Genomic DNA, 25,068 nt, shown 5'->3' with positions numbered 1-25,068 from the left:
CTACACCGACTCCTACTACATCGCGGAGTTCTGTGAGTGCCCGTGGGGGGGAGTGTGAGTGAGGGGCGGGAGTGTGAGTGAGGGGGTGGGGGGAGTGTGATGGGGTGGAGTGTGAGGGGGGGAGGGCGGAGAGTGTGAGGGGGGAGTGAGGGGGGGAGGCGGAGAGTGTGAGGGGGGAGAGTGTGAGGGGGGAGTGAGGGGGGGAGGGTGAGGGGGGAGTGAGGGGGGGAGGCGGAGAGTGTGAGGGGGGGGAGAGTGTGAGGGGGGGGGAGTGTGAGGGGGGGAGTGAGGGGGGGAGGGCGGAGAGTGTGAGGGGGGGAGAGTGTGAGGGGGGGGAGGGAGGGGAGAGTGTGAGGGGGAAAGTGTGAGGGGGGGATGTGAGGGGGGGAGAGGGCGGAGGGAGAGTGTGTGGGGGGAGAGGGAGAGGGGGAGTGTGTGGGGGGAGAGAGGGAGTGTGTGGGGGGAGAGAGGGAGTGTGTGGGGGGAGAGGGGGAGTGTGTGGGGGGAGGGGGGGGAGTATGTGGGGGAGGGGGGGAGAGGGGGGGGAGGGGAAGGGGGGAGTGGGGGGGGGAGAGGGGAAGGGGGGAGAGGGGGAGGGGGGAGAGGGGGAGTGTGTGGGGGGAGAGGGGGAGTGCGGGAGATATGAAACGTATGAAAAAAAGTAAAGAATAGCGATAGAGAGATAATGTGTTTGTGAGAGATAGTGTATGAGAGAGTGAGTGTGTGAGAGAAAGACAGAGTGAGAGGGTCAGAGAGTGTAAGAGAGAGTGAAAGAGAATGAAAGATGGGGAGAAAGTGAATGATAGAGAGAGAATGTGTATGTGTGAGAGAAATACAGACTGTGTTGGAGAATGTGTGAATGAGAGAAAAAGATAATATGAGAGTGACAAAGAGAGAGAAAGAGACAGAGTGTAAGAGAGAGAAAGACAGAGAGAGGGAGAGAGAGAATGTGAGTGCAATATACTTGTAAAAAGGTGTATGAAAAGCAGACCTCAGCCCTCTTTCTGGTCGTCCCCCCCCCCCACTCGCTCCCCCCATTTCTCTGTGTGTATGTAAGTGCAGTATATAAATCTGGATAACTCCCAATGGACCTTTGTGGAAGGTGCCTTTGGGACCACTGGTTACCTTATACATGTGTCCTTTGAATGTCACCCAATGACCCTTCAAATAATTGCGTGTACATACAGAATTATACACTATATATAGTGTGCAAGTCTTAAAGAAATATATCTACCTATTCAAAAATCATTTCTTTAAGACTCGCATAGACATTGTAATGGTATCAGGACTTTTTGTTCACACTGTATATAGTATATGCGGACACAGCAAAACTTGATAATCAGGAGTTCTTATTACCTGCTGCCCCAGCAAAGGCCGTTGTCAGATGCCCAATTACCAACTAATGTTTAATCTCTGGTTGCCTTATTGAATAACACCAAATTACCTTTCAAATTATTGGGTGTCAACGTTTCGTCCACAAAATACACTTTACAGTATATTCTGTGAATCGTTTTGAGACATCTCGAAGACATGATAAGGCGTGAAAACCTTGCTTTTCGACCGTGCTTATGGTCACTCCCCCCACACATTGCCAGATTGCCATCTTGCCACATTGCCATACTGCCATACTCCTCCACTGCCTCACCCCCCAGGTTGCTAAAAACCTCACCAATGCATTTGTTACATCAAGGCTGCACTATGGAAACTCCCTCCTCATCGGCCTTCCCAACTCTTCCCTTCACAGGCTGCAGATCATCCAAAACTCTGCTCCCTCCATTCGGTGGGCTCCGGCCTGCTCCATGTCTCCCGCCCGACCCGCCCTGCCATCGGTGGCCAGGCTTTCAGCCTCTCTACCCCCACACTCTGGAACTCCATCCCACGGTCCCTTCTCCTCGCTTCCACCCTTGCCTGCTTCAAGGCCGGTCTCAAGACCCTCCTCTTTGATCGTGCCTTCAGTTGCCCTCCCAGCTCTCTGCCTTCTCTCACCCCTACACCACCCCTCCCTCATGCTCAGGTCTGGACCCCTGCCTGTCCAGCGCCTTGGGACGTCCTCCCCATGAGAAACGCGCTCTATAAATTTCATTATGTTGTTAACTTCCTCTGTGGTGGTCTCAAGAATCTAGGTTCAGTTGTGGAGTAAGTCTGGTGGGCATTGGGTTCTGGAACATTGGTGGCTGTCACGTCACTGTCCTGAATAGGTTTTCCCACCATCTGGATGGTAGATGTATGGTAAAATCCATCACCACCTAATGTGCTCTCTGAGGTCTCCCAAGCCTCAGCTCTTGCTAACGTGTGTCAAATTCTCTCCGAAAATGGGTAAGTTGGATGTGATCTTCCGGGGGAGAAATAGAGAGAGTGTGCACATTTCAGTGCAGACGAGGGAAATTTCCACACATATGTGATATATGTATGTGGAATGCTGTATAGTTTTAATATTATTCAGGGGGATGGGTTTGTGCTTGTTTCAGACACCTGGCTGACCAAAAAATTCCGTAGAATAGCGGATGAGGAAACTGAGGTGTCACATGGAGTGTGGTTTCTTCCAATAAATTACCTGAATATTGATTGAAAAGTTTATGGCCTATTTTTGCTTTTACTTTCATTTAATTTGTCTTTAACAAACCAGTTTTGTTCAATCTGCCAGTGCAGTATAATCCAGAAATCTAAAGCTTCCTGAAATGGCATTATTACATGTATTAGGTGGGTGGGAGAAGCAAATTATTCAATCCACTGAATGTCTGTTTAAACTTGTTTCATCGCCAACTGGTGCCAATCCATGCAGTTTGCAACCAGAGCCTGCTGTGGAATGTGACTGTCTTTGATACTCCCTAACCGCCCCACCCTCCTCCCTAGCCTAGGGTACAGAGGCCAAGTACTCACTGTTTGCCCTGACTGAGATGAACTGACTCAGCAGAGACTAGGGATCAGATATGGGCCATTCCTAGCTCCCATTCACACACGGCTTGTGGGAACTTTATCCACTGAGTTCAGTACTCTGCTAAGTGGCACCTTTTTTCTGTTGAGAGGCCACATTGATTCTTATTTACCCCAGGCATTAGCTGAATTATGATTTATTTTGAAATGTATGCTTTCACTCTGCAATGGAATAATAATAATAATCCTTCCATTTTTTAGGGTATTAAATTATCGGGGCATTGGCGGGTAACTGGACTTGGGGTACAGATCAGCCACAGTCTTATAGAATGGCGGGATAGGCTCGAGGGACTGAATGGCCTCATCTTGTATTTTGGAGTCCTGTAGCTCAGTGGTTAGAGCACTCGCTTTCCAAGTGAGAGACCTGACTTCAATTCCAGGCAGAGGGCGAAACCTTGGGCAAGTTTCCTTACTCCACACAGAGCCTAATAATAATCCTCCAAAACCCAAAACAATAATAAATTGGTCATTTTCAATCTACGACTGTTTGTGGGACATTGCTGTGCGCAATTGGCTGCCGCGTTCGCCCACAAATATACAGTCAATTCACTTTACAGTGTGTTTCGTGAAGTGCTTTGGGACGTCCTCCCGACGTGAAAAGCGCTATATCAAATGCAAGGATTATTATTATTATTATTATTATCTGTGTTTCCATTTGATATATTGCCTTATCATATCATCGAGACATCTCAAAGGAATAGTGTAGAGACTATTCTGTAGGCGAACGTGACAAGACAATTTGGCTTAGCAATGTCCCACAGACCAGCCAGGAAGTGAAAGGCCAATTTGATTTGGGAGATTGTTGGCCAGGACAAATAGCCACAGCACCTTTCACATCAGGAGGACTTCTCAAAGTGCTTCACTTGACTGTGTATTTTTATAGCAGATGTAATGTATAACAGTAAGAGGTGTTTGTGTGTTTATGAATTGCTATAGTGGTTGTGCTCCAAATACATCTTTCCTGAGTTGAGATGTCCAAAACTGAACACAGTCTCCAGGTGAGGTCTGACCAAAGCTCTATACAATTGAAGCATCATTTCCTCTTCTTTATATTCCAGCTCCTTGAGACAAAGGCCAACATCCCATTAGCCTTTTTGATAAATTACTGTACCTGTGAGCTTGTTTTTAGTGATTTGTGAATATGGACACCCAAATCCCTTTGCTCCTCGACAATTCTTAGTTTCCCACCATTTAGAAAATATTCTGTTTTGCTATTTTGGGATCCATAGTAGATAACCTCACACTTCCCCACATTGAATACCATCTGCCACAGTTTTGTCCATTCACATAATCTATGTTTTACCCACAGAATACACAGTCACTAGACTTTACAGTATATTCTGTGAAGTGCTTTGAGACATCTCAATGATGTGATAAGGCATTATATCAAATGCAAGGATTATTACTATTAAGTCCTTTGTATCTTCCCGCTCCCATTTACACAATTTACGAACAACAATAACTTGCATTTGCATAGCGCCCCCACCTCCGCAACATCGCCCGGCTCCGACACTGTCTCACACTGCAGGCCGCCGAGACCCTCATACACACTTTCATTACGCAGAGGATACAGTTCAAGATCCTCACCTTCAAAGCCTTCCATGGAGTGCCGCAAAGATCAGTATTTGGGCCTTAACTGATTACAGTCTAGATCAAGGACTTAGATGAGGAAATAGAGCTTAATATATATCTAAATTCGCAGGCGATACAAAGCTTGGTGGGAAAGTCAGCTGTGAGGAGGACACGAGGATGCAAAGGGATATAGACAGGCTAAATGAGTGGGCAAGAAGGTGGCAGATGGAGTATAATGTGGGCAAGTGTGAAGTTATTCATCTAGGTAGAAAAGCAGAATATTTTCTATAGGGGGAGAAACTAGGTAATGTTAGTGTTCAGAGGGATTTAGGTGTCCTTGTACACCAATCACAGAAAGTTAGTATGCAGGTACAGCAAGCAATTAGAAAGGCTAATGGCATGTTAACGTTTATTGCAAAGGGGTTGGAGTACAAGAGTAGAGAAGTCTTACTGCAATTATATAGGGCCTTGGTGAGACCGCATCTAGAATATTGTGTGCAGTTTTGGTCTCATTATTTAAGAAAGGACATACTCGCCTTAGAGGGGGAGCAGCGTAGATTCACTGGGTTGGTTCCTTGGATGAGAGGGTTGACCTACGAGGAGATGTTGAGTAAACTAGGTCTATATTCTCTAGAATATAGAAGAATTAGAGGTGATCTTATAGAAACCTATAAAATTCTTAAGGGTCTTGACAGGGTAGATAGTGTGAGATTGTTTCCCCTGGTTGGAGAATCCAAAACTAGGGATCATAGTCTCAAATTAAAGGTCAGCCTTTTAGAATTGAGTTGGGAAAACATTTCTTCACTCCAAGTGTAGTGAATTCATGGAATTCTCTACCCCAGAGGCTATCGATGCTCAGTCATTGAACATATTCAAGACTGAGATCAATGCATTTTTACAACCTAAAGAGATTAAGGGATATGGGGATAGGGCGGGTAAATGGAATTAGGTTAGAAGATCAGCCACGATCTTATTAAATGGCCGGGCAGGCTCGAGGGGCTGAATGGCCTACTCCTGCTCCTATTTCTTATGTTCCATGGGCTTGCTCGCCCCTACCTCTGTGACTTCCTAACCCCCTACCAACCTGCCCGCTCCCTCTGCTCAGCGGGCTCTAGCCTGCTTCACGTCGCCCACCTCTCCCGGCCCACCATTGGTGGGCGGGGCTTCTGCCACTCTGAACTCTGACCCGCAATCCCTCTGCCTTGCCCCCTCCCTTGCCTCCTTCAAGACACACCTCAAGACTCTCCTCTTCGACTGTGCTTTCAATCATCCTGCTTCCCCCCCTGTCCTCCGCCCTCCCCCGATCCCGACCCCCAGCTCGGGGCCAAAACACTGATTATCCAGCGCCTTGGGACATCCTCCCGACGTGAAAAGTGCTTCACACATGTAATTTTGTTGTTTAGTCTGTGAAAGGTCTCAAATAAATCTGTTGAAGGCATCACTTCCCCTGACAGCGTAAAAGTGGCCTAAAATTGCTATTGGTGAAACAATGGTTAGCGGAGAGAGAGCGCATTCCACCCCAACAATCCTTCTCTGGGATTTCCATGAGTATGTGGGAAACATGGAATTCTCAGTTTGGTTCGGAGATTCTTTAGCAGGTGCTGGGTTTCCTCGTGTGTCAGACACCCGAATGAGCAAAACAAATTTCAACAAAATTGCTTTTGAGCTCAGCAAAATAGAGAAACAGTCCTGTGTGTCTGTCCATTAGGCCCTGTAATTTGCTCTGAACAGGAGAGGTTTATTGTGTGGCCTGTGCTGACTGGGCAGTACTGTACAGTGTTTAGCAATTGCTCAAATTATTGGTGGAATGTTGCACTGAGCTGCAGAGCAGATTCCAGGTTTTATTTTAATTTTTTTTAAATAAAGGAATTTGGCGTTTTTATCAGATTTCTCCTTCAAGATTTTGTTTGATCATGTCCCAGATCCCAGCCAAGTGGCAGCGTGCATTGCTCCCAAGATTTGTGCTGTTGCTATGTTCTACAGACAGCCGTGAAGTGAATGACTAATTTTATCTGGGGGATTATTGGCCGGAGTACTGGGAGAGAGAGGCAGAGAGGGAAACTCCCTTCTCTTTGTGAATATCGTCACAGGACCTTGTGCTCCATCTGAGCAGGGAGATGGGATCCTCTGAACAAGGGCACTTCTAACAATGCCACCCCCACCCCCCCAGCAATACATTAAAGTATTCATGACTCTGCACAACTGGTTGCCACGTTTTGCCCACATAGTCAATCCACTTTATAGTATATTCTGTGAAGCCGTTTGAGACTCAATGATGTGATAAAGCACTACATGAAATGCAAGTATTAATATTATTATTAGGCTAGAATGATTGCAAAGTCCTGATGTGGGGTTTGCAGCTGCAACCTAAGCTGAGAGTGCTACCGGCTGAGCCAACAACAACAACAAATTACATTTATGGTGCCCTTCATATCGGGAGGACATCCCAGGGCACTGAAGCCAGGCTGACAGCTGACATATCTTATAACACCTACAACATCAGTGCCTTAAGTTGCTTCACAGTAATTACTGTTAAGTGTATTTTTAATATATTTTTGTAGACAGCAGTGTTTCGTATATCTACCATTTTTTGACCTGCATATATAACAATTTTCAATGTATCTGTAGTCCTGGCCAGGAACAAGGGCAATATTTCCTTCCTTTTATGGATCTATCACATTTACTCGAACAGACAGTGGGAGCTTTATGTAGTGTCTTATCAAAAAGGTAGTACCTCCGTTAATGCAGCAGGTTACACTCGCAGCACAGCATAGCACTGGAATGTCAGCCAAGTTTGTGGGAAACTGACTGCTGTGCCCAATTAATAGTAATAATCTTTGCATTTGATATAGTGCTTTTCACGTCTTCGAGACATCTCAAAGCGCTTCACACCATATAGTGTAAAGTTTATCACCTCAAGGCTGGACTATGGGACCTCTCTCCTCGCCGGCCTTCCCGCACCTCCCTCCACACTGCAGGTCATTCAGAACTCTGCAGCTCGTGTACTGTCCCGCACCAGACACCGCGACCACATCACTCCCACCCTCGCCCTCACCCTCACTCCCACCCTCACCCTCGCCCTCACCCTCGCCTTCGCTCGCCTACACTGGCTCCCCATCCCCCAGAAGATCGAATTCAAGATCCTCATCCTCACCTACAAGGCCATTCAGGATCTCGCTCCCTCCTACCTCTCTGACCTACTATCTCCCTACTTACCTGCCCGTACCCTCCGTTCTTCTGGCTCCGGTCTGCTCCACATCCCCTGCTCCAACCCCCCTACCGTCAGTGGCCTTCAGCCACTCAGCCCCGAGGCTCTGGAACTCCATCCCCCAGTGCCTTCGCTGCTTCCTCCCTTTCCTCCTTCAGGGCCGGTCTCAAGACCTTTCTCTTTGACTGTGCCTTCAGCTCCCCTCTCGACTCTCTACCCCTCCTCGCTCCCTCCCTTCCCGCCCCTCATCCTGACCATTTCCCACCTCCTCGCTCGCTCCCTCCCTTCCCTCCCCTCCCCCTGACCATTTCCCCCCCAATGCTCGGGTCCTGACACAACAGTACAGCGCCTTGGGATGTCCTCCCAACGTGAAAGGCGCTCTATAAATGGAATCTTGTTGTTGAAATGCGGCAGCCAATTGCGCACAGCAGTGCCCACAGCTCCCACAAAATCCAATTGTGGATTGAAGTGGCCAATTTAATTTTTTTTCTTGAAGGATTATTATCAGGCGTGTGGAGTAAGGAAACTTGCTCAATGTTTCACCCTCTGCTGGGAATCAAACCCAGGTCTCTCGCTTGCGAGGCGACTGCTCTAACCACTGAGCTACAGGACTCCTTAATTAGCTGCCGAGTTTCGCCTACAAAATAGATATTCAATTCCCTTTACGGTATATTCTGTGAATCGCTTAGATGTCTTGAAGACGTGATAAGACGCTATATCAAATACAAGGATTATAATTATTATGAGTCACAAATCCTGACCTGGTGTTTGACATCACAACTGGTTCAGAGGTGAGAGTGCTGCCATCTGACTCGTTGGCAACACTCACTAACTAACACAACATTTTAACATTTCTTTTGCATAGATTAACAGTTCATTCTGGTGTATAGACTTCATATGCGCCTCCCCCCACCCCCATCGTAATCCCTTCTCTTATACCCCTCCCATACACCTTTGTTCCCTTCTCCTCTCGTATGACATCTTTTCACCAATCTGTATGGTGTGTAGAAAGTATGTAGAAAGCCTGGCATGAGTGATTGCAGTTACAGCCTGTCTGCTCTCTACTCTCGGTGGACACTGGCCTGCTCCAGGGTGCCCCGCACTTCCCGCCCCACCATTGGTGGTCAGGCATTTAGCATCTCTGCCCCCACTCTCTGGAAGTCTATCCCCCTCATCCCCTCTCTTACCTCCTTCAAGTCCCTCTAAAGACTTTCCTCTTCCACCGCCGCCTTCAGCCATCCTTCCCAAACCCCCCCACCCTCCGCCCCTCCTGACCCCAACTCCCAACACGGGTTCAAAAACCCCTGACTGACCAGTGCACTGAAACGTCTTTCCGAACTAAAGGGCGCTATACAAGTGTAATTTGTTGTTGTAACCTTTAACACTGATAAGAATTTGAGTTAATTGAGGGCTGAGAGAAAGTGTTTAATTGATAAACTTTCTGGGACACTCCCTCGCATGAGGCGCGCTTACATTGTTGTAAAACAGGTGTTGTAAAACCTTGGAGAAAAAGGTTGTGTTTATAAGTATTTGGTCTAATTTTTGTAAGGCATGTCAGTACCGGGTAACACAGTCTAATGTTTTTACAACTTCCATCAACAGCTATTGGGTCACAGTTAGAGCTGCGTGGGCCAGATGCCTCTGTTCTGCCCAAACAACAGTCAAGAGTAATCCTAATGTTCCTTTTACTGAAGCACAGTGAGATTCCCGTTTCCACACCAGTCTGCCTTGTGACTGAGAATTTAAGTCTTTTTCTTTTGTGCCTTGGAGTGTTTCTTTCTATCCAAGCATTTCCCATGGGATAATGATCCCATTGAACTATTCTGCAGAATAGAGCAATTGGAAAAGCGTATTGCAGCTTTTCTGAACAATTCAGTGATTTTATTAGTTAGTCAAGGAATATATATGTGGGGGACCTGGAGCAGGCCAGTATCCGCTGAGCGGAGAGAGCAGACAGAATATCTCTTTGCAAAGGAGATTCACAAGGATGATCCCAGAACTGAGAGGTTATACCTATCAGGAAAGGCTGAACATACTTGGACTCTTTTCTCTTGAAAAGAGGAGGATAAGGGGTGACCTGATAGAGGTTTTGATACAGGACTCCACATGAGGGAGAAAGCAATAGAAGGTTACTCTTGAAAGCTTAGTTGAGGAAGGGCAGGAGCATAAACACCGGCACAGACCAGTTGGGCCGAATGGCCTGTTTCTGTGCTGTATGTTCTAATGTATTCTAATGTATTACTTAAATGGTAATTTAAGTGAGTCCTGTAGCTCAGTGGTTAGAGCACTCGCTTTGCAAGTGAGAGACCTGAGTTCAATTCCAGGCAGAGGGCGAAACCTTGGGCAAGTTTCCTTACTCCACACAGAGCCTAATAATAATCCTTAAAACCAAAAACAATAATAAATTGGTCATTTTCAATCTACGACTGTTTGTGGGACATTGCTGTGCGCAATTGGCTGCCGCGTTCGCCCACAAATATACAGTCAATTCACTTTACAGTGTGTTCTGTGAAGCGCTTTGGGACGTCCTCCCGACGTGAAAAGTGCTATATCAAATGCAAGGATTATTATTATATTATTATGGTAAGAAAATAATCGGTACCCAAAATTAATAGGACCTGGTATCCGAACTGGAGCTCTTGCAACATTGCTGGGTGGTAGTGAGTAAGGCAAACCAGATGCTGGGCTGTATTAAAAGGACAATAATGAGCCGAAATCACTTTATACAGCACTGGTGCGACCTCCCTTGGAATAATATGGGCAGTTCTGGCACTGTAATAATAATAATCCTTGCGTTTGATATAGCACTTTTCATGTCTTCCAGACATCTCAAAGCACTTCACAGAATAGACCGTAAAGTGAATTGACCGTATATTTGTGGGTGAAATGTAACAAGGATATTGTAGTGTTTGAGAGGATACAGAAGAGGGCAACCAGAATGATTGAGGGGATAGAGGGACTGGACTATGAGGAGCAGTCAGATAAACTGGAGATATTCACACTGGAGAAGAGAAGGTTAAGTGTGATATGATTACTGTCTTTAAGATTCTGACGGACTACATAATGTAGACCAGGATACAGAACAGTAGAACCAGAGGACACGGCCTGCGATTGAACGGTGTAAATTCGGAACAAATCTGAGGTGACACTACTTCAGTGAACGAGTAGGAAACTTATGGACAGACTCCCTGGGGAGACAGGAGCTGGAACCAGAAAATGTTGTGGTTGATCGATTTATACTAGAAAATAATATCTGGGGATACAGTGTATAGTTTGGGGCACGACATGTCAGTGACTGTCAGGATGGTGGAAGGACCTTGGTTTTCTTTCTTGGTCCAGCAAATTCTTATGTTCTTTGAAAACGCATGCTGGTATGTGAGGATAAAGTGTTAGATTGGTTCAATTGATTGCACTCTTGCTTCTGAGTTTGTCAAATGTTATGGGTTAATGTTTCGCATTGGACCTGAGCTCAGAAGTCTCGGCTGGCTGTATAATACTGACACTCTGACCACGAGTATTATTGCTCTGACTCGCGAGTCTGCTTATCTTTTTAACAAAGAGGAGCAGATTTAAATCCAACTAGTGGAATCTCTCCCCACCCTTTGGAACTCCATCCCACAGTCCTTTAGCTACTTTAGCTCCCTTGTCTCCTTCAAGGCCTGTCTCAAGACCCTCTTCAACCTCGCCTTCAGGCACACGATTAACCCCACCCTCCACCACCTCCTGATCCCAACCCCCAGCTTAGGTTCAAATCCCTGACTGTCCAGCGTCTTGGGACATCCTCCAGACATGAAAGGGGGCATGTAAACGTCATGTGTTGTTGTTCATGAACACAGTAAGGGGAAGGGAATGGAGGATATAAGTGAGGGAAATGATTGGACGGAGAGGCAGCTAGTTGGGAGTATAAACACCAGGATTATTATTATACTATTTACTATTACATAGAGTTATATTGAGTGATATATAGTCATATGATATGAACACAGGTCATTTGGCTAGCTGTGGAAAGTGCTATGAGACGTCCTTCCTCTTTTTGAATGGATGGTATTGGATGAGTTTTGGTTTATGTTTCAGGTTTGCTGGAACAACCACAATAACAATTAATGTTATATTTATGCCGCGCCTTTTATATTGGGGAGCACATCTCAAAGTGCATTAGACAACGGACCGGGCACTTGAGCTGTGCAGGGAGGGGAGGTGGGGGAAAACATGGTCGAAAAGAGGGTCTGAAGTCAGCGGAGAGCGATGCAGTTCAAGAGAGCAGGAGTGGAATGATTGAAAGAGTACTTACTGTTGCTTTGACTCAACATTACTTTTAATGAACTTTGGCGATAGAGAGAGAAAGTTAAGTGATAAAATAACATGGACCCCACAGCCACAAAACGTGTATGAATGGAGTTTCCTCTGAAATGCAATGCTGCTTTCTGTTACAACCACAGCTTCTGCACTGAGTTCCACATTCTCACACCCCTCTCTCTGTACAAGGAAGTTCCTAAACTGTCGTTCAAGCAAAAGCATCAACAAATTTAATAGAAACCTTTAATGGAGAGCTTCCGTATTGACCTGTTCGCTCCCCCCACTTAGTGGACTGCGTGTCCCCCGCCAAGACCTCCCCACCATCAGCGGTCGGGCCATCAGCCTCTCTGCCCCACCCTTTGGAACTCCATCCCACAATCCCTCCCTCGCCTCCTTCAAGGCCTGTCTCAAGACCTTGTTCTACGACCCTGCCTTTGGTCATCCTCCCTGCACTTCACCCCTCCTGATCCCAATCCCCAACTCGGGTCCAAATCCCTGACTGTCCAGCGCCTCGGGACATCGTCCTGATGATGCTGTGTGAAACTTGTTGTTGATGCACGCAGGAAGGGGCAGGGAATAATAATCCTTGTATTTGATATAGCGCCTTATCACGTTTTTGAGACTTCTCAAAGTTTCACTGTATATTTTGTGGGCGAATAATAATAATCCTGGCATTTGACATAGCACTTTTCACGTCTTCTCGACAACTCAAAGTGCTTCACAGAATATACTGTAAAGTGAATTGATCGTATATTTGAATAGGGGTAAAGTGAAGAAAATTGTTGGGGGGAGAGAGCTAGTTGGGATCATAAACATTAGTTGGGCCAAATGATCTGTTTATGTCATATCACTGTGTATCACTCAATATAACTCCATGTAATAATATAGTAATAATAATCTTTGCATTTAATACAGCACTTTATCACATCGTTGAGATGTCTCAATGAGCTTCACAGAACACATTGCAAAGTGGGGTGACGATGTATTTTGTGGCCGAAACGCGGCAGCCAATTGTGCACAGCAGTGTCCCAATCTGTTAGTGGCTGATATGTTATGCCCACTCGCCAATAAATGGACAGTGTATTTATGTTCACCTTATCAATTCCTTTCAAAACTTTATCATGTCCATCATGTCCCATCTCAATCACTGATCTCCAGGTGCAATATTACCCCACATATTTGCATTTAGCGATGGCCTCTTTCTGTGTTGAAAAATTGTGATTCTGTGAAACATTCTCATACTTAATTGTAAACTTTTCTCAAACGCTAGCAGCCATCCTGCTGGTCCTGTGCTTCCCTTTCAGATACTGTGTTTTATATTCTCAATTCCATAGGGCGGATTGAGACAAGCTGGGGCTCAGAGAGCAAATTTCAAGCAGTATTTGTACGTAGCGAACAAAGTTGTTCAGTTGCTGATATTAAATAGTTTTCTCACATCGATCATTTAAGTAATAATAATCCTTGCATTTGATATAGCACCTTATCAGGCCATTGAGACGTCTCAAAGCGCTTTGCAGGATATACTGAATTGATTATATATTTTGTGGGCGAAACACGGCAGCAAATTGCACACAGCAGCGTCCCACAAACCGCCATGGAATGAGAGACCAATTTTAATTGGGGAATTGTTGGCCAGGACACCGGGAGAGGGAAACCTCATTCTTTTTCGAATAGCGCCGCCAAATCTTTAATCCATCTGAAAAGGCAGGACAGGACCTCGCTTTAACCTCTCATCCAACGGACGGCACCTTCAGCAATGCAACACCCCCTCCATTGCATTGGAGATACCTTAGACTATCTGATTCCAATTCCTGATGTGGGGTTTGAACCCACAACTTTTGGACTCGCTACCAATGCACCAGGCTGGCATACACTGATGGTAAAGGGAAAAGCTGACTGATCAGAGCATGGCAAAATTACATTTTACATTTAGCACTCACTCAAAGCACTATTCCTAATGCAGAGCTCTGTTGTGTTCCAAATTTACAAGTGGAGTCCTGTGGTCAGCGCACTCACCTCGCAAACGAGAGGACCTGGGTTTGATTCCTGGGTAGGGCGAAACGGACAAGTTCCCTTACTCCACAAATCAGTCAGTGGGTCAGTCAGTCAGTGGGTCAGTTGGTCAGTCAGTCAGTTAGGGTGGGTCAGTCAGTCAGTTAGCGGGTGGGTCGGTCAGTCAGCCGGTGGGTCGGTCAGTCAGCCGGTGGGTCGGTCAGTCAGCCGGTGGGTCGGTCAGTCAGCCGGAGGATGGGTCAGTCGGCCGGCGGGTGAGTCAGTCGGCCGGCGGGTGGGTCAGTCGGCCGGCGGGTGGGTCAGTCGGCCGGCGGGTGGGTCGGTCGGCCGGCGGGTGGGTCGGTCGGCCGGCGGGTGGGTCGGTCGGCCCGCGGGCGGGCGGTCGGCCGGCCGGCGGCGGGCGGGCCGGCCGGCCGGCCGGCGGGCGGGCGGGCCGGCCGGCGGGCGGGCGGGCCGGCGGGCGGGCCGGCCGGCGGGCGGGCGGGTCGGCCGGCGGGCGGGCGGGTCGGCCGGCGGGTCGGCCGGCTGGTCAGTCAGTCGGTTAGCGGGTCGGTCAGTCAGCAGCTCAGGGGTTAGACACTCGCCTCACAAGCGAGAGGACCCGGGTTTGATTCCCGGGCGGGAGAAGCATTAGGTAAGTTTCCTTACTCCACACACCTCTGTTTACAGCAGTGAGTAAGAACCTGGTAGTTAGTTGATTGGCGGATCGCTTTTCTTGGCCTAATAATACCTTTTAAAAAATAATTTGATCTCTCAATCCACGACTGGGACACTGCTGTGTGCAATTGGCTGCCGCTTTTCGTCCACAAAATATAGTAATTTAATTTCCCAGTATATCCTGTGAAGCACTTTGAGGCATTTCGAAGACATGATGAGGTGCTATATCAAATACAAGGATTATTATTATTATAATTATTACAATGTGCCCCTTATTCTCTCTGTTTTTGTTAAACAAAAGGTTTTAGTTTGCCGTTGTGCAGGTAGAGATTTAATACTGCACTTCACAGCAGTGACTATTGATTCCTTACCCAACATTGAATATGGCATTTGGATCTGTGTGGAGTCAGTTATTCTGGGTTTCGGCAATATGTTGGAAACGATGCAGAGTCTCTCTGAAGCTCCAGCTCTGGCACTGTTCTTGTCGCAAACATGGCTTCTCTTTGTCTTGGGTCCTGCACCTGTGTCAGACGTGTGCTGTCATGGTGGTTCATGCGTGGACATGCATGGCCATGTCAGCAAGGCTACCCTGCCTTTTGATCCTTCTTGTCACTATCAATAATGCCATGAATTATCAAGTTCAGGATTTAATTATAATTTGAGTTGTATTAAGCACAGAATGCTGACAGCTCCAGAGTGCTATTCTGTGCAGTATTTCGCTATTTTATTATTTGATCAGCTACTGTTTAACAGTGAATGAATAATTGTTGCAATGGACGATAATTCATCTACAGTTGTTTGAATGGAGCTTTTTGTATCTTGGGTTAGCTGTTCTTTCCTGCTAAGTATGGAGTCTTGCAGTGCAGTGGTTAGACACTCGCCTCGCAAGCGAGAGGACCTGGGTTCGATTCCCAGGTGGGGCGAAACCTTAGGCACGTTTCCTTACTCCACACGCCTTTTTAACTAGCAGTAAGTAGGAACCCGCTGGTTAGTCGATTGGCGACTCAGTTTTCTGGGGATTATAATCCCTTCCGAAATAAATAATAATACATAATAATTTGGTCACTTAACTGTTGATGGGACACTCTGTGCACAATTGGCTGCCGCATTTCACCCATAAAATAGTTAATTCACTTCACAGTATATTCTGTGAAGCGCTTTAGATGTCTCGAAGATATGATAAGTTGCTATATCAAATGCAAGAATTATTATTATTAAATCACTAGTTGTACAGCAGTCTGTGGTCCCAGTTGCTTTTATGTTACTGCGCTGCTCTTCTGTGTGTCTGCTATTGATCAGCAGCAGCAACCAAACGTTTAATATACCAATTCAGATTTTATTACAGAAGAAGTGAATGATTCTACGTGTTCTGGTGATGCTACAATATATATGTTAGTGGATTGGCAAATCGTTTGCCAGAGATAATAATCCCATTAAAAATAATAATTTGGTCACTCAATCTGCGACAGTTTGTGACACACTGCTGTGCGCAATTGATTGCCACATATCGCCCACAAAATATACAGTCAATTCACTTTACAGTATATCCTGTGAAGGGCGTTGAGACATCTTAACAACGTGATGAGGCGCTGTATCAAATGCAAGGATTATTATTATAAATGCTCTTGCACTTCATAGGTCTATCAAAATTGTTTGCCCAATACTTTTCTACAGTCTTGCGTGGTGCATATAGACAGACACGCGTTATTGTTAGCTTAGCACTAACTTTGATGTTTCCTTTCAATCCTCCAGGGAATACTGTGAGCAACCTGATTATGATTCTACCTCCTATTTATGGTGCAATTCAGACGGTAAAGGATGGCCTTGAAACACGCTACTTAGCAGCATACCTGGGTCTTGCAGGTATATTCCATGTTTGTTTTTATATTCATTTTGTTTTTGCTCGGTAGATCTGCTTAAAAGTTAGGAAATCTTACCACCACTGGTGCACACGCATCTTAATTTTTATAATGTATATTTAAGTTCTTGATGCTCCCAGGTCAGGGATGTCTGTGTGGTTTTCTTCCGCTTGCTCCGTTTTCCAGAGCATGCTTCGCTGGCTTGGCTATGGCACTGACAGATACAGAGAACAGCTCACTCGACTTTGGCCAAACCCATGTGTCTCGTCCAAATCTCAGAAGAGTAGTTACTTACTGTACATGTGTGAATGTTCCCATTTACCTCTGGACGTCCTCCTGACGTGAAAAGCGCTATATACAAATGTAAATTGTTGTTATTTATCAAATGTCTCTCTTGAATGCCTGTTTGTTCTCAGTTTGGGGTGTTTTGGGGGCCCAATAGATCCTAGACTGGGACCTACCTGAACTTATTTTACCTAAGAGTTGACCTGGAGAAGAGACTCGCGTCCCATAAATAGAGGCAGGATTTGAATCAACAACAACCATTTACATTGTACCTTTTATGTTAAGAGGTGGTTATCTAGTCTTCAAAATCATCGTCTTCGCTTTCAAAGCCCTCCACGGCCTTGCTCCTCCCTACCTCTGTGACCTGCTAACTCCATATCAACCTATCCGCTTCCTCAGCTCAGTGGGCTCACGAGTCACAGACACACCTAACAGCGGAAACAGCTTTCCCTATCTCGCCTGTCGAAACCTTTCATGATCTTGAAGACCTCTATCAGGTCCCCGCGTAACCTTCTCTGCTCTAATGGGAAAAGTCCTAACTTCTCCACTGTCCTCATAGCTGAGGTTCCCCATTCCTGGTATGATTCTCGTGAATTTCCTCTGCACCCATTCCAGTGCCTTAATGTCTTTCCTGAAGTAAGGTGCCCAGAACTGGATGCAGTACTCCAGCTGAGGCCAAGTTGTTGTTGTGTTTGTTCATAAGTTCTTCCATTTCTTATCTTCTGCTCATTCCTCACTCCCTCTGACCTCCATCAGTGACCAATGATCATATACACGCTGGTTCTCTTCAACACTCCCCAAACACTCTTTAAAAATCTTTCGATTTGAGCGTTCCTTTGGCCAACACCCTCAACTCTCTCCTTTGTGATTGTCCAGTTCACTCCATTGCTGTGGTGAATCTCTTTCAGAAGTTAAATAGTGAGAATAATCCTTAATTTGTGGAGTCCTGTAGCTCAGTGGTTAGAGCACTCGCTTTGCAAGCGAGAGACCTGAGTTCAATTCCAGGCAGAGGGTGAAACCTTGGGCAAGTTTCCTTACTCCACACAGAGCCTAATAATAATCCCTCCAAAACCAAAAACAATAATAAATTGGTCATTTTCAACCCACGACTGTTTGTGGGACATTGCTGTGCGCAATTGGCTGCCGCGTTCGCCCACAAATATAGTCAATTCACTTTACAGTGTGTTCTGTGAAGCGCTTTGGGATGTCCTCCTAACATGAAAAGCGCTATATCAAATGCAAGGATTATTATTATTATTATTAACATTTGACACAATGCGTTTCATGTCAGGGGACATCCCAGTGCTTCCTTCACAGGATATACTGTGAAGTCCAGCAACAGTGTATTTTGTAGGCGAACAAAAATAAATTTACTTGAAAGGTGCTAAATAAGTATCATTTATTCCATGTAGTTTAATTATATTTTTTTAAAAATGACTCACATGTACGTGTATGTTTCCTCAGTACAACAATAGATAAAGCGTGTTTATAGTGTAAGTTCACAGGGTGATGATAGCGAAAACGGGGCAAATCAGTCACTGGGAGCAGGGATTCTTCCGACACATGAGGAAATCCATCATCATTGCTTAAAGACATCCAAATCAAATTGCGATCCATGTAGTCCACCAATATATGAAGTGCCCGTGTATTGGAATGGAATGTATGCTGTCTCCCTGGACTGTCTCCGATGACTGAAGGGGTGGGAGGAGAAGGCATTGGAAGTAGACAACCTGAAGCCGCCAAGATAGATGGGAGTGAAACCGGGAGAGGACAGAGCTGTGGAGGTGGAGCAGGAAGAAGAGATGGGGCCGATGGATGGTCAATGGTATGGAAGGCAGCAGAGAGAGAGGTTGAGGAGGACAATGCGGCACAGGGAGGTCTGGTTGCAGATGGAGAGAATAACGTTGGCGATTGACCAGAGCAGTTTCGAGGCTGTGAGTGGGGCAGATTAGAGGATGTGGGAGTGGTGTGAGAGGAAGGAGCGAAGTTGGGAGGTGATGTTCTAGCCCCTTGAAGAAGAAAGGCAGGTTGGAAAAGGAGCCCAGAGTTAAATCTAGGTCCCAGAGTTGAAAGAGCAGGGCCCTGAACTTTCACAGCACCATCCCATTTTGCTGCACCTTTTTAAACCAGTAAAGGCCCAATTTGTTCACCCCCTTTTACACTTTTGGTAGATCTTTCTGTTGTGGTTGGGTGGCGGGACAGATGAGTTTCTGAACCCAGGCTTGTATGTCTCCTGCCTTCATCTCTTGATTTTCAAGTATAACCAGGTAAAGTAGAAAAACTGAAACAAACCCCAAACAATGAGGAGATTACTGTTTATTGTTCTCTTTGCCTGAAGCGGTTTCAATTGATTTCAGAGATTCCACCAAGTGGCTGTTGTTAAACTGTGAGGCTGAATCGTGGGTGTTCACAGGCCATTAATATTTTGGAAAATGTGTCACACATATTTTGGAAAAGGTTGTTACACTGTGGGCTTAATCTCCTAAAATCATCTAAATGCAGTTATGCCCTCACCAGATGCCTGAAATTTCTTGTTGTCAGGATCGAGAAGAAGTTTTGGAAACTTTAAAAATGTATTCTGAATTAGGAGATTGAGTCCTAGATCAGCTTTAACTTTCTCCAACTCAACGTTGACAAAACTGAGGCTGTTCAGCTGTTGCTCACCTCAGGTGCGGAGCTTGTCAATCTCGCTCTGCCGCTGAAGGCAGATGCCCACCAGATAGATAGCTGATGAGGAAACTCTGAGGCTTGGGGTGGCAGCTGCTGGAAGGTGTTACCCAGATCCGAGTTTGTGACACGTTTGTACATCCAGCGCCTGGAACCCAACGTGGTTGGCTGCAGAGAGACCAGCAGCTCCTGCTTAAACTCCATACCTCCAAGTGGGGAACCATCGCTCAGTGGGAAGGGACGTGTGTCTGAGCTGTGGACAGGAAGATGGTGGTAATGCTCTCACACATTTCATGCTAAGCTGTGTTGCCCTTCAGGAAGTTCGCAGGGAATTCCTGGTACCTACCATCCACCTAGTGAGCCTCAAACCTGCACTGGTTGGTGTCAAACAACCAAATAGTAGCTAAACCCCGGCTCGGGTCTAAATCCCTAATTGTCCTGCAGCTTGAGACATCCTCCCGATGTGAAAGGCGCTGTGTAAATGACGTGTTGTTGTAGTATAATAATAATATAGCTAAGTGAGGATGTGGGTGATGGGCTTGTGTAGTTTGGTGCAGGAGAGAACACAGGCTGAAGGTGAGTTCCTGATACCTCCGGCTTGCTGGGGAACCGAGGGATTGGAATAATCCGGATATGATTAAGACATGGAGAAGTAGTGGTGGGCAGTGTTACAGAGGTGAACCATAGCTGTGTGAGAGCCCAGATGTAGAAATTTCAGGGCAGTTCATAGAATCGTAGAATTATACAGCACAGGAGGAGGCCATTCAGCCCATCATGTCTGTGCCGGCTCTTTGTAAAGAGCTTCCAAATCAACCCCACTCCCCCGTGCTCTCCCCATAGCCCTAATCAACCCCACTCCCCCGCTCTCTCCCCATAGCCCTGATCAACCCCACTCCCCCGCCCCCCCCTGATCAACCCCCCTCCCCCGCGCTCTCCCCATAGCCCTGATCAACCCCACTCCCCCGCGCTCTCCCCATAACCCACAAACCTGTCCTCCCCAAGTAATTATATACTTCTCTCCTAAAGATGATATTGAATTGGCTTCCACCAGCAATGCATTCCAGATCCCAACAACTCGCTGTGTGAACACATTTCTCCTCCCCTCCCCTCTGTTTCTTTTAACAACTATTTTAAATCGGTGTCCTCGGGTTACCGACCCACCTCCAGTGGAGGTAGTTTTTCATTGTTCACCCTATCGAACCTCCACCCGAATCCGAATCGAGTTGGCCCCTGTTTCATTATTCCCTTAGTTGTGAGAAGGCGGTGACAGTTAGTGTGTAATCAGAGGATGATGAGTTTGGAAACAGTTGGAGGAAGATCATTGGTAGACGTTAACGTGAATGATTTACCTCCTCAAAATGACAGTCAGTTGGCCTCGGGCTGTTTTGGCTGTTATTCTACAATAATTATTTTCTGAACTGGTGCTGAACCGTGAATACATTTCTCAGGCTAATTTGCATGTGGTGTGCGTGTTAATGGCTGTGTCAAACTGCTGTTGGATCAGAACCAAAATGAGCTGAATACATCCTCTGCTCCAGTATGTGTCAATTTATGACACGCTGTCCGGCGTGGAGGGTGCTATATAAATCCAAGTTGTGTTATGTTTGTGTTATGACTGTTAAGCAAGAGGAATTTGCACTCATAGAGTGCTTTTCACTAGGATAACTGCCCAGGCTTGACTACGCTATCTCCCTCTTGCCACACTTCCCAACGCTTCCTCCCACAAGCTACGGATTATTCAGCTCAGTCCTCTCCTGCAACCCCACCCTCAACTTGCTCCAGTGGCTCCACATCCCCTAGAGGATTGAGTTTAAGATCCTCGCCTCACTTTTAAAGCTCTCCACAGTCTTGCTCCTCCTTTTTCAAAAAACTCTGAAACTTCTGTAAGATATTACAAGTGAATGAACAGCATATAAATTGTACACTTTAGCTTTTGACAACTCCGAGCAATAAAGGATGAGTTCTGAGTTTCGCTCTCAATGTCCTGGCCGCAAATTCCCCAAATAAAATTGTTCACTCACCCCAGATAAAGTAGCATGGTGGGACAATAATGGATGAAAATTGACTAGCATGTTCGCCTACAAATTAATCTTTACAGTAAATCCTGTGAAACTGCTTGAGATGCTCTCCCACCTGCCCGCCCTCCTTCAGATGAGACCGGGGTCCCGTCTGCCTGTGAAGGTGGACGTTAAAGATCCCGCGATGCTATTGGAAAAGAGAGGGGAGTTTCTTCTTTCTACCAGTATCCTGACCAACAATCTCAACAATCTGTCTCAATGTCCTGGCCACAAATCCCCCAAATGAAATTGGTCACTCGCTCCATGGCTGTCTGTAAAAATGAAAGAATTTTGCAGAAATGAGAGAATTGAAAGGAGCCGACTATCCAACTCTTGCGGCTTGTAAGAAAGGCTAGAGAGAGGAAGGAAGAAGTTTGTGCTGTTGCCGTGCTGGCAGAGGAGCCTTGGATTCCAGACACAGGCAGCCAGAGGCTGCTTGAGAACTAATTCTGCTTGAGATGATCTATTAGCCTTCAGGCTAAAGGCAGCATCAGATTCCAGCTGTGAACTTATCAGCTAGACTTTCTATTGGGAGTAGCAAGGCAGAGTAAATCACACCAGTTCTCATTGGAATACTGTACTTTACAAAGATGAGGGCAATTGGCGTCCTGTTGCCTGTTCTCTGAGAACGTGTGGGTTGGCAGAATCCAAGGTACAGAGCATTGGTTGCCAACCCGCGGGCCGGACGTGGACCACCAAACATTGGCATCAGTCCAGGCGAGTCCATTCCAAACCAATGCCTTTGTTTCCAGTAGTTACCGAGTGACGAGGCCTGTGGCCATCAATGAAGAAATATAAACACGCAGCGCACAGCAGGGTCCCACAAACAGTCGTGGACTGAGTGTCCAAATTACTGTTATTATCTGTCCTTTCACAAACTTCATTGCTTTGCTAAGTTATTATTCACTTCTGCTAAGTTAATTGCAGCACAATAATTCTGTAGCTTCATTGTACATAATTAACTTTGGACTTTGTCTAGGTAGTCAGTTACTACTAATAATAATACTTGCATTTGATATAGCGCATTTCACGTCTACTAGACGTCTCAAAGCACTTCACTGTAAAGTGAATCAACTATATATTTGTGGACGAAACATGGCAGCCAAAAACACACAGCAGTGTCCCACAAACAGTCGTGGATTGAGTGACCAAATTCTTATTTTTTTATGTTTCGTATTTTGAGGGCTTATTATCAGGGGAGTGGTGTAAGGAAACGTGCCCAAAGTTTCGCCCTGTCGGGAATCTAACAACAACAAAATTACATGTGTAAAGCGCCTTTCACGTCGGAAGGACGTCCCCTGGCGCTGGACAGTCAGAGTTTCGGACCCGAGCTGGGGGTTGGGATTGGGGAGGGCGGGGGGGGAAGCAGGTTGATTGAAAGCACAGTCGAAGAGGAGGGTCTTGAGATGGGTCTTGAAGGAGGCAAGGGAGGGGTCGAGGCGGAGAGACTGCGGGATGGAGTTCCAGAGGGTGGGGGCAGAGTGGCAGAAGGCCCGCCCGCTAATGGTGGGGTGAGCGAGGTGGGGGACATGAAGCAGGCTGGAGCCCTGAGCAACGGGAGTGAGCAGGATGGTAGGGGGTTAGGAGGGCACAGAGGTCGGTGGGAGTAAGACCATGGAGGACTTTGAAGGTGAGGACCAGGATCTTGAACTGTATCCCCTGTGTGAGGCGAAGCCAGTGGAGTCGGGCGAGGATGGAGGTGATAGGGTCACGGAGCCTGGTACAGGAGAGGACACAGGCTTCAGAATTCTGGATGATCTGCAGCCTATGGAGGGAGGAGTTGGGGAGGTTGACAAGCAGGGAGTTTGCATAGTCAAGCCTCAATGTTATGAGGGTTTCGGTGGCCTGCTGTGAGAGCTGGTGGCGGAGCCGGGCGATCTTGGGGAGGTGGGGGAAGGCAGAGCAGGTCATGGCACGGATGTGGGATAGAAAGGATAGTTGATGCTCAACAATTTCCGAACTGGCTTAGTAAGGTGGAGCGTGCAACCATGGATGGTGATGCTGTCAGCGCCTGAGGTGTGAAGGCGTTGATGGGAGCCAATCAGGAGAGCCTCGGTCTTATTGACTTTCAACTGAAGAAAGTTAGCACTCATCCAGGACTTGATATCTGGCATTACTTAACATATTTAAATTCGCGGACGACACGAAGCTAGTTGGGAGCGTAAGCTGTGAGGATGACACAAGAAGAATGCAAAGGGAAATAGACAGGTGAGTGGTCAAGAAGGTGGCAGATGGAGTAAATGTGGGGAATTGTGAAGTTATTCCCCTAGATCTGGCAGCATCAACCTCCATAGTTGCACAACTCACCAATCCAGTCAGGAACCTCGGTGTCTTGTTTGACCCTCAACTGTCTTTTCTTCCCCACATCCAAGCCATGACTCGCTCTGCCTTCCCTCACCTCTGTAGCAACGCCCGACTCCACCACTACCTCACCGCTCAGGCGCTGAAACTCTTGTTCATGCCTTCATTACCTCCAGGCTCGACTATGCAAACTCCCTGATTGTCGGCCTTCCCAACTCCTCCTTCCACAGCTGCAGATAATCCAGAACTCTGCAGCCCGTGTCCTCTCCTGCACCCAACTCCGTGACCCAATCTCCCCCACTCTCACCCGACTCCATTGACTCTGAGGATCCAGTTCAAGATCCTGGTCCTCACCCACAAAGCTCTCCATGGCCTCGACCCACCCTACCTCTGTGGCCTCCTAACCCCCTACCAACCCGCCCGCTCCCTCCCCTCAGCCGGCTCTGACCCGCTCCATGTCCCCCGACCCACCATTGGTGGGAGTGCCTTCAGCCACTCTGCCCCCAACCTCTGGAATTCCATCCCCCAGTCACTCCGCCTCGCCCCCTCCTTAGCCTCCTTCAAGTCCCGCCTCAAGACCCTCCTCTTCGACCATGCCATCGGCCACCACACTTCCCCTCCCTTCTCCCCCCCCGACCCCAGCTCGTGCCTGAAATGCTATACACCGTCCAGCGCCTTGGGACGTCCTCCCGACGTGAAAGGTGTTATACAATGTAATCTTGTTGTAGGTAGTAAAAATAGAAAAGTGGATTACTTTCTAGAAGGGGAAAGACTAGGTAGTGTTAGTGTTCAGAGGGATTTGGGTGTCCTTGTACACCAGTCACAAAAGGTTAATATGCTATGCAGGTACAGCAGCAACTAGGAAGGCTAATGGCATATTAGCATTCGTTACAAAAGAGTTAGAGTATAGGAGTAGGGAAGTCTTCCTGCAGTTGTATAAGGCCTCGGTGAGACCGCACCTAGAATATTGTGTGCAGTTTTGGTCTCCTTATTTAAGAAAGGACATACTCGCCTTAGAGGGGGTGCAACGTTGGAGGGGAGACCGCTGCTCTTCCTTTGGCCAACACCCTCAACTCTCTCCTTTGTGATTGTCCAGTTCCCTCCATTGCTGTGGTGAATCTCTTTCAGAAGTTAAATAGTGAGAATAATCCTTAACATTTGAAACAATGCCTTTCATGTCAGGGGACATCCCAGCGCTTCCTTCAAAGTGCGGGTAATA

At 46.8% G+C, this 25,068-nt stretch overlaps 1 protein-coding gene across 1 annotated transcript in view; it reads left to right on the top strand.

Annotated features, from left to right (window-relative positions):
* The window catches only part of acer3 (alkaline ceramidase 3), an 88,532-nt gene that overhangs the window by 128 nt on the left and 63,336 nt on the right, over nt 1–25,068 (top strand). Inside the window, exons 1-2 of the mRNA XM_042334306.1 lie at nt 1–32; nt 16,433–16,543. The exon at nt 1–32 is cut by the window's left edge and continues 128 nt beyond it. Coding sequence (XP_042190240.1) covers nt 1–32; nt 16,433–16,543 — 143 coding nt within the window. The remainder of the gene's footprint in view (nt 33–16,432; nt 16,544–25,068) is intronic.

The sequence above is a fragment of the Callorhinchus milii genome, unplaced genomic scaffold, assembly GCF_018977255.1.
Source record: "Callorhinchus milii isolate IMCB2004 unplaced genomic scaffold, IMCB_Cmil_1.0 Scaffold4, whole genome shotgun sequence".
Classification (NCBI taxonomy): domain Eukaryota; kingdom Metazoa; phylum Chordata; class Chondrichthyes; order Chimaeriformes; family Callorhinchidae; genus Callorhinchus; species Callorhinchus milii.
The sequence above is the reverse complement of the archived record's forward strand: the minus strand, read 5'-3'. Positions and strand labels throughout refer to the sequence as shown.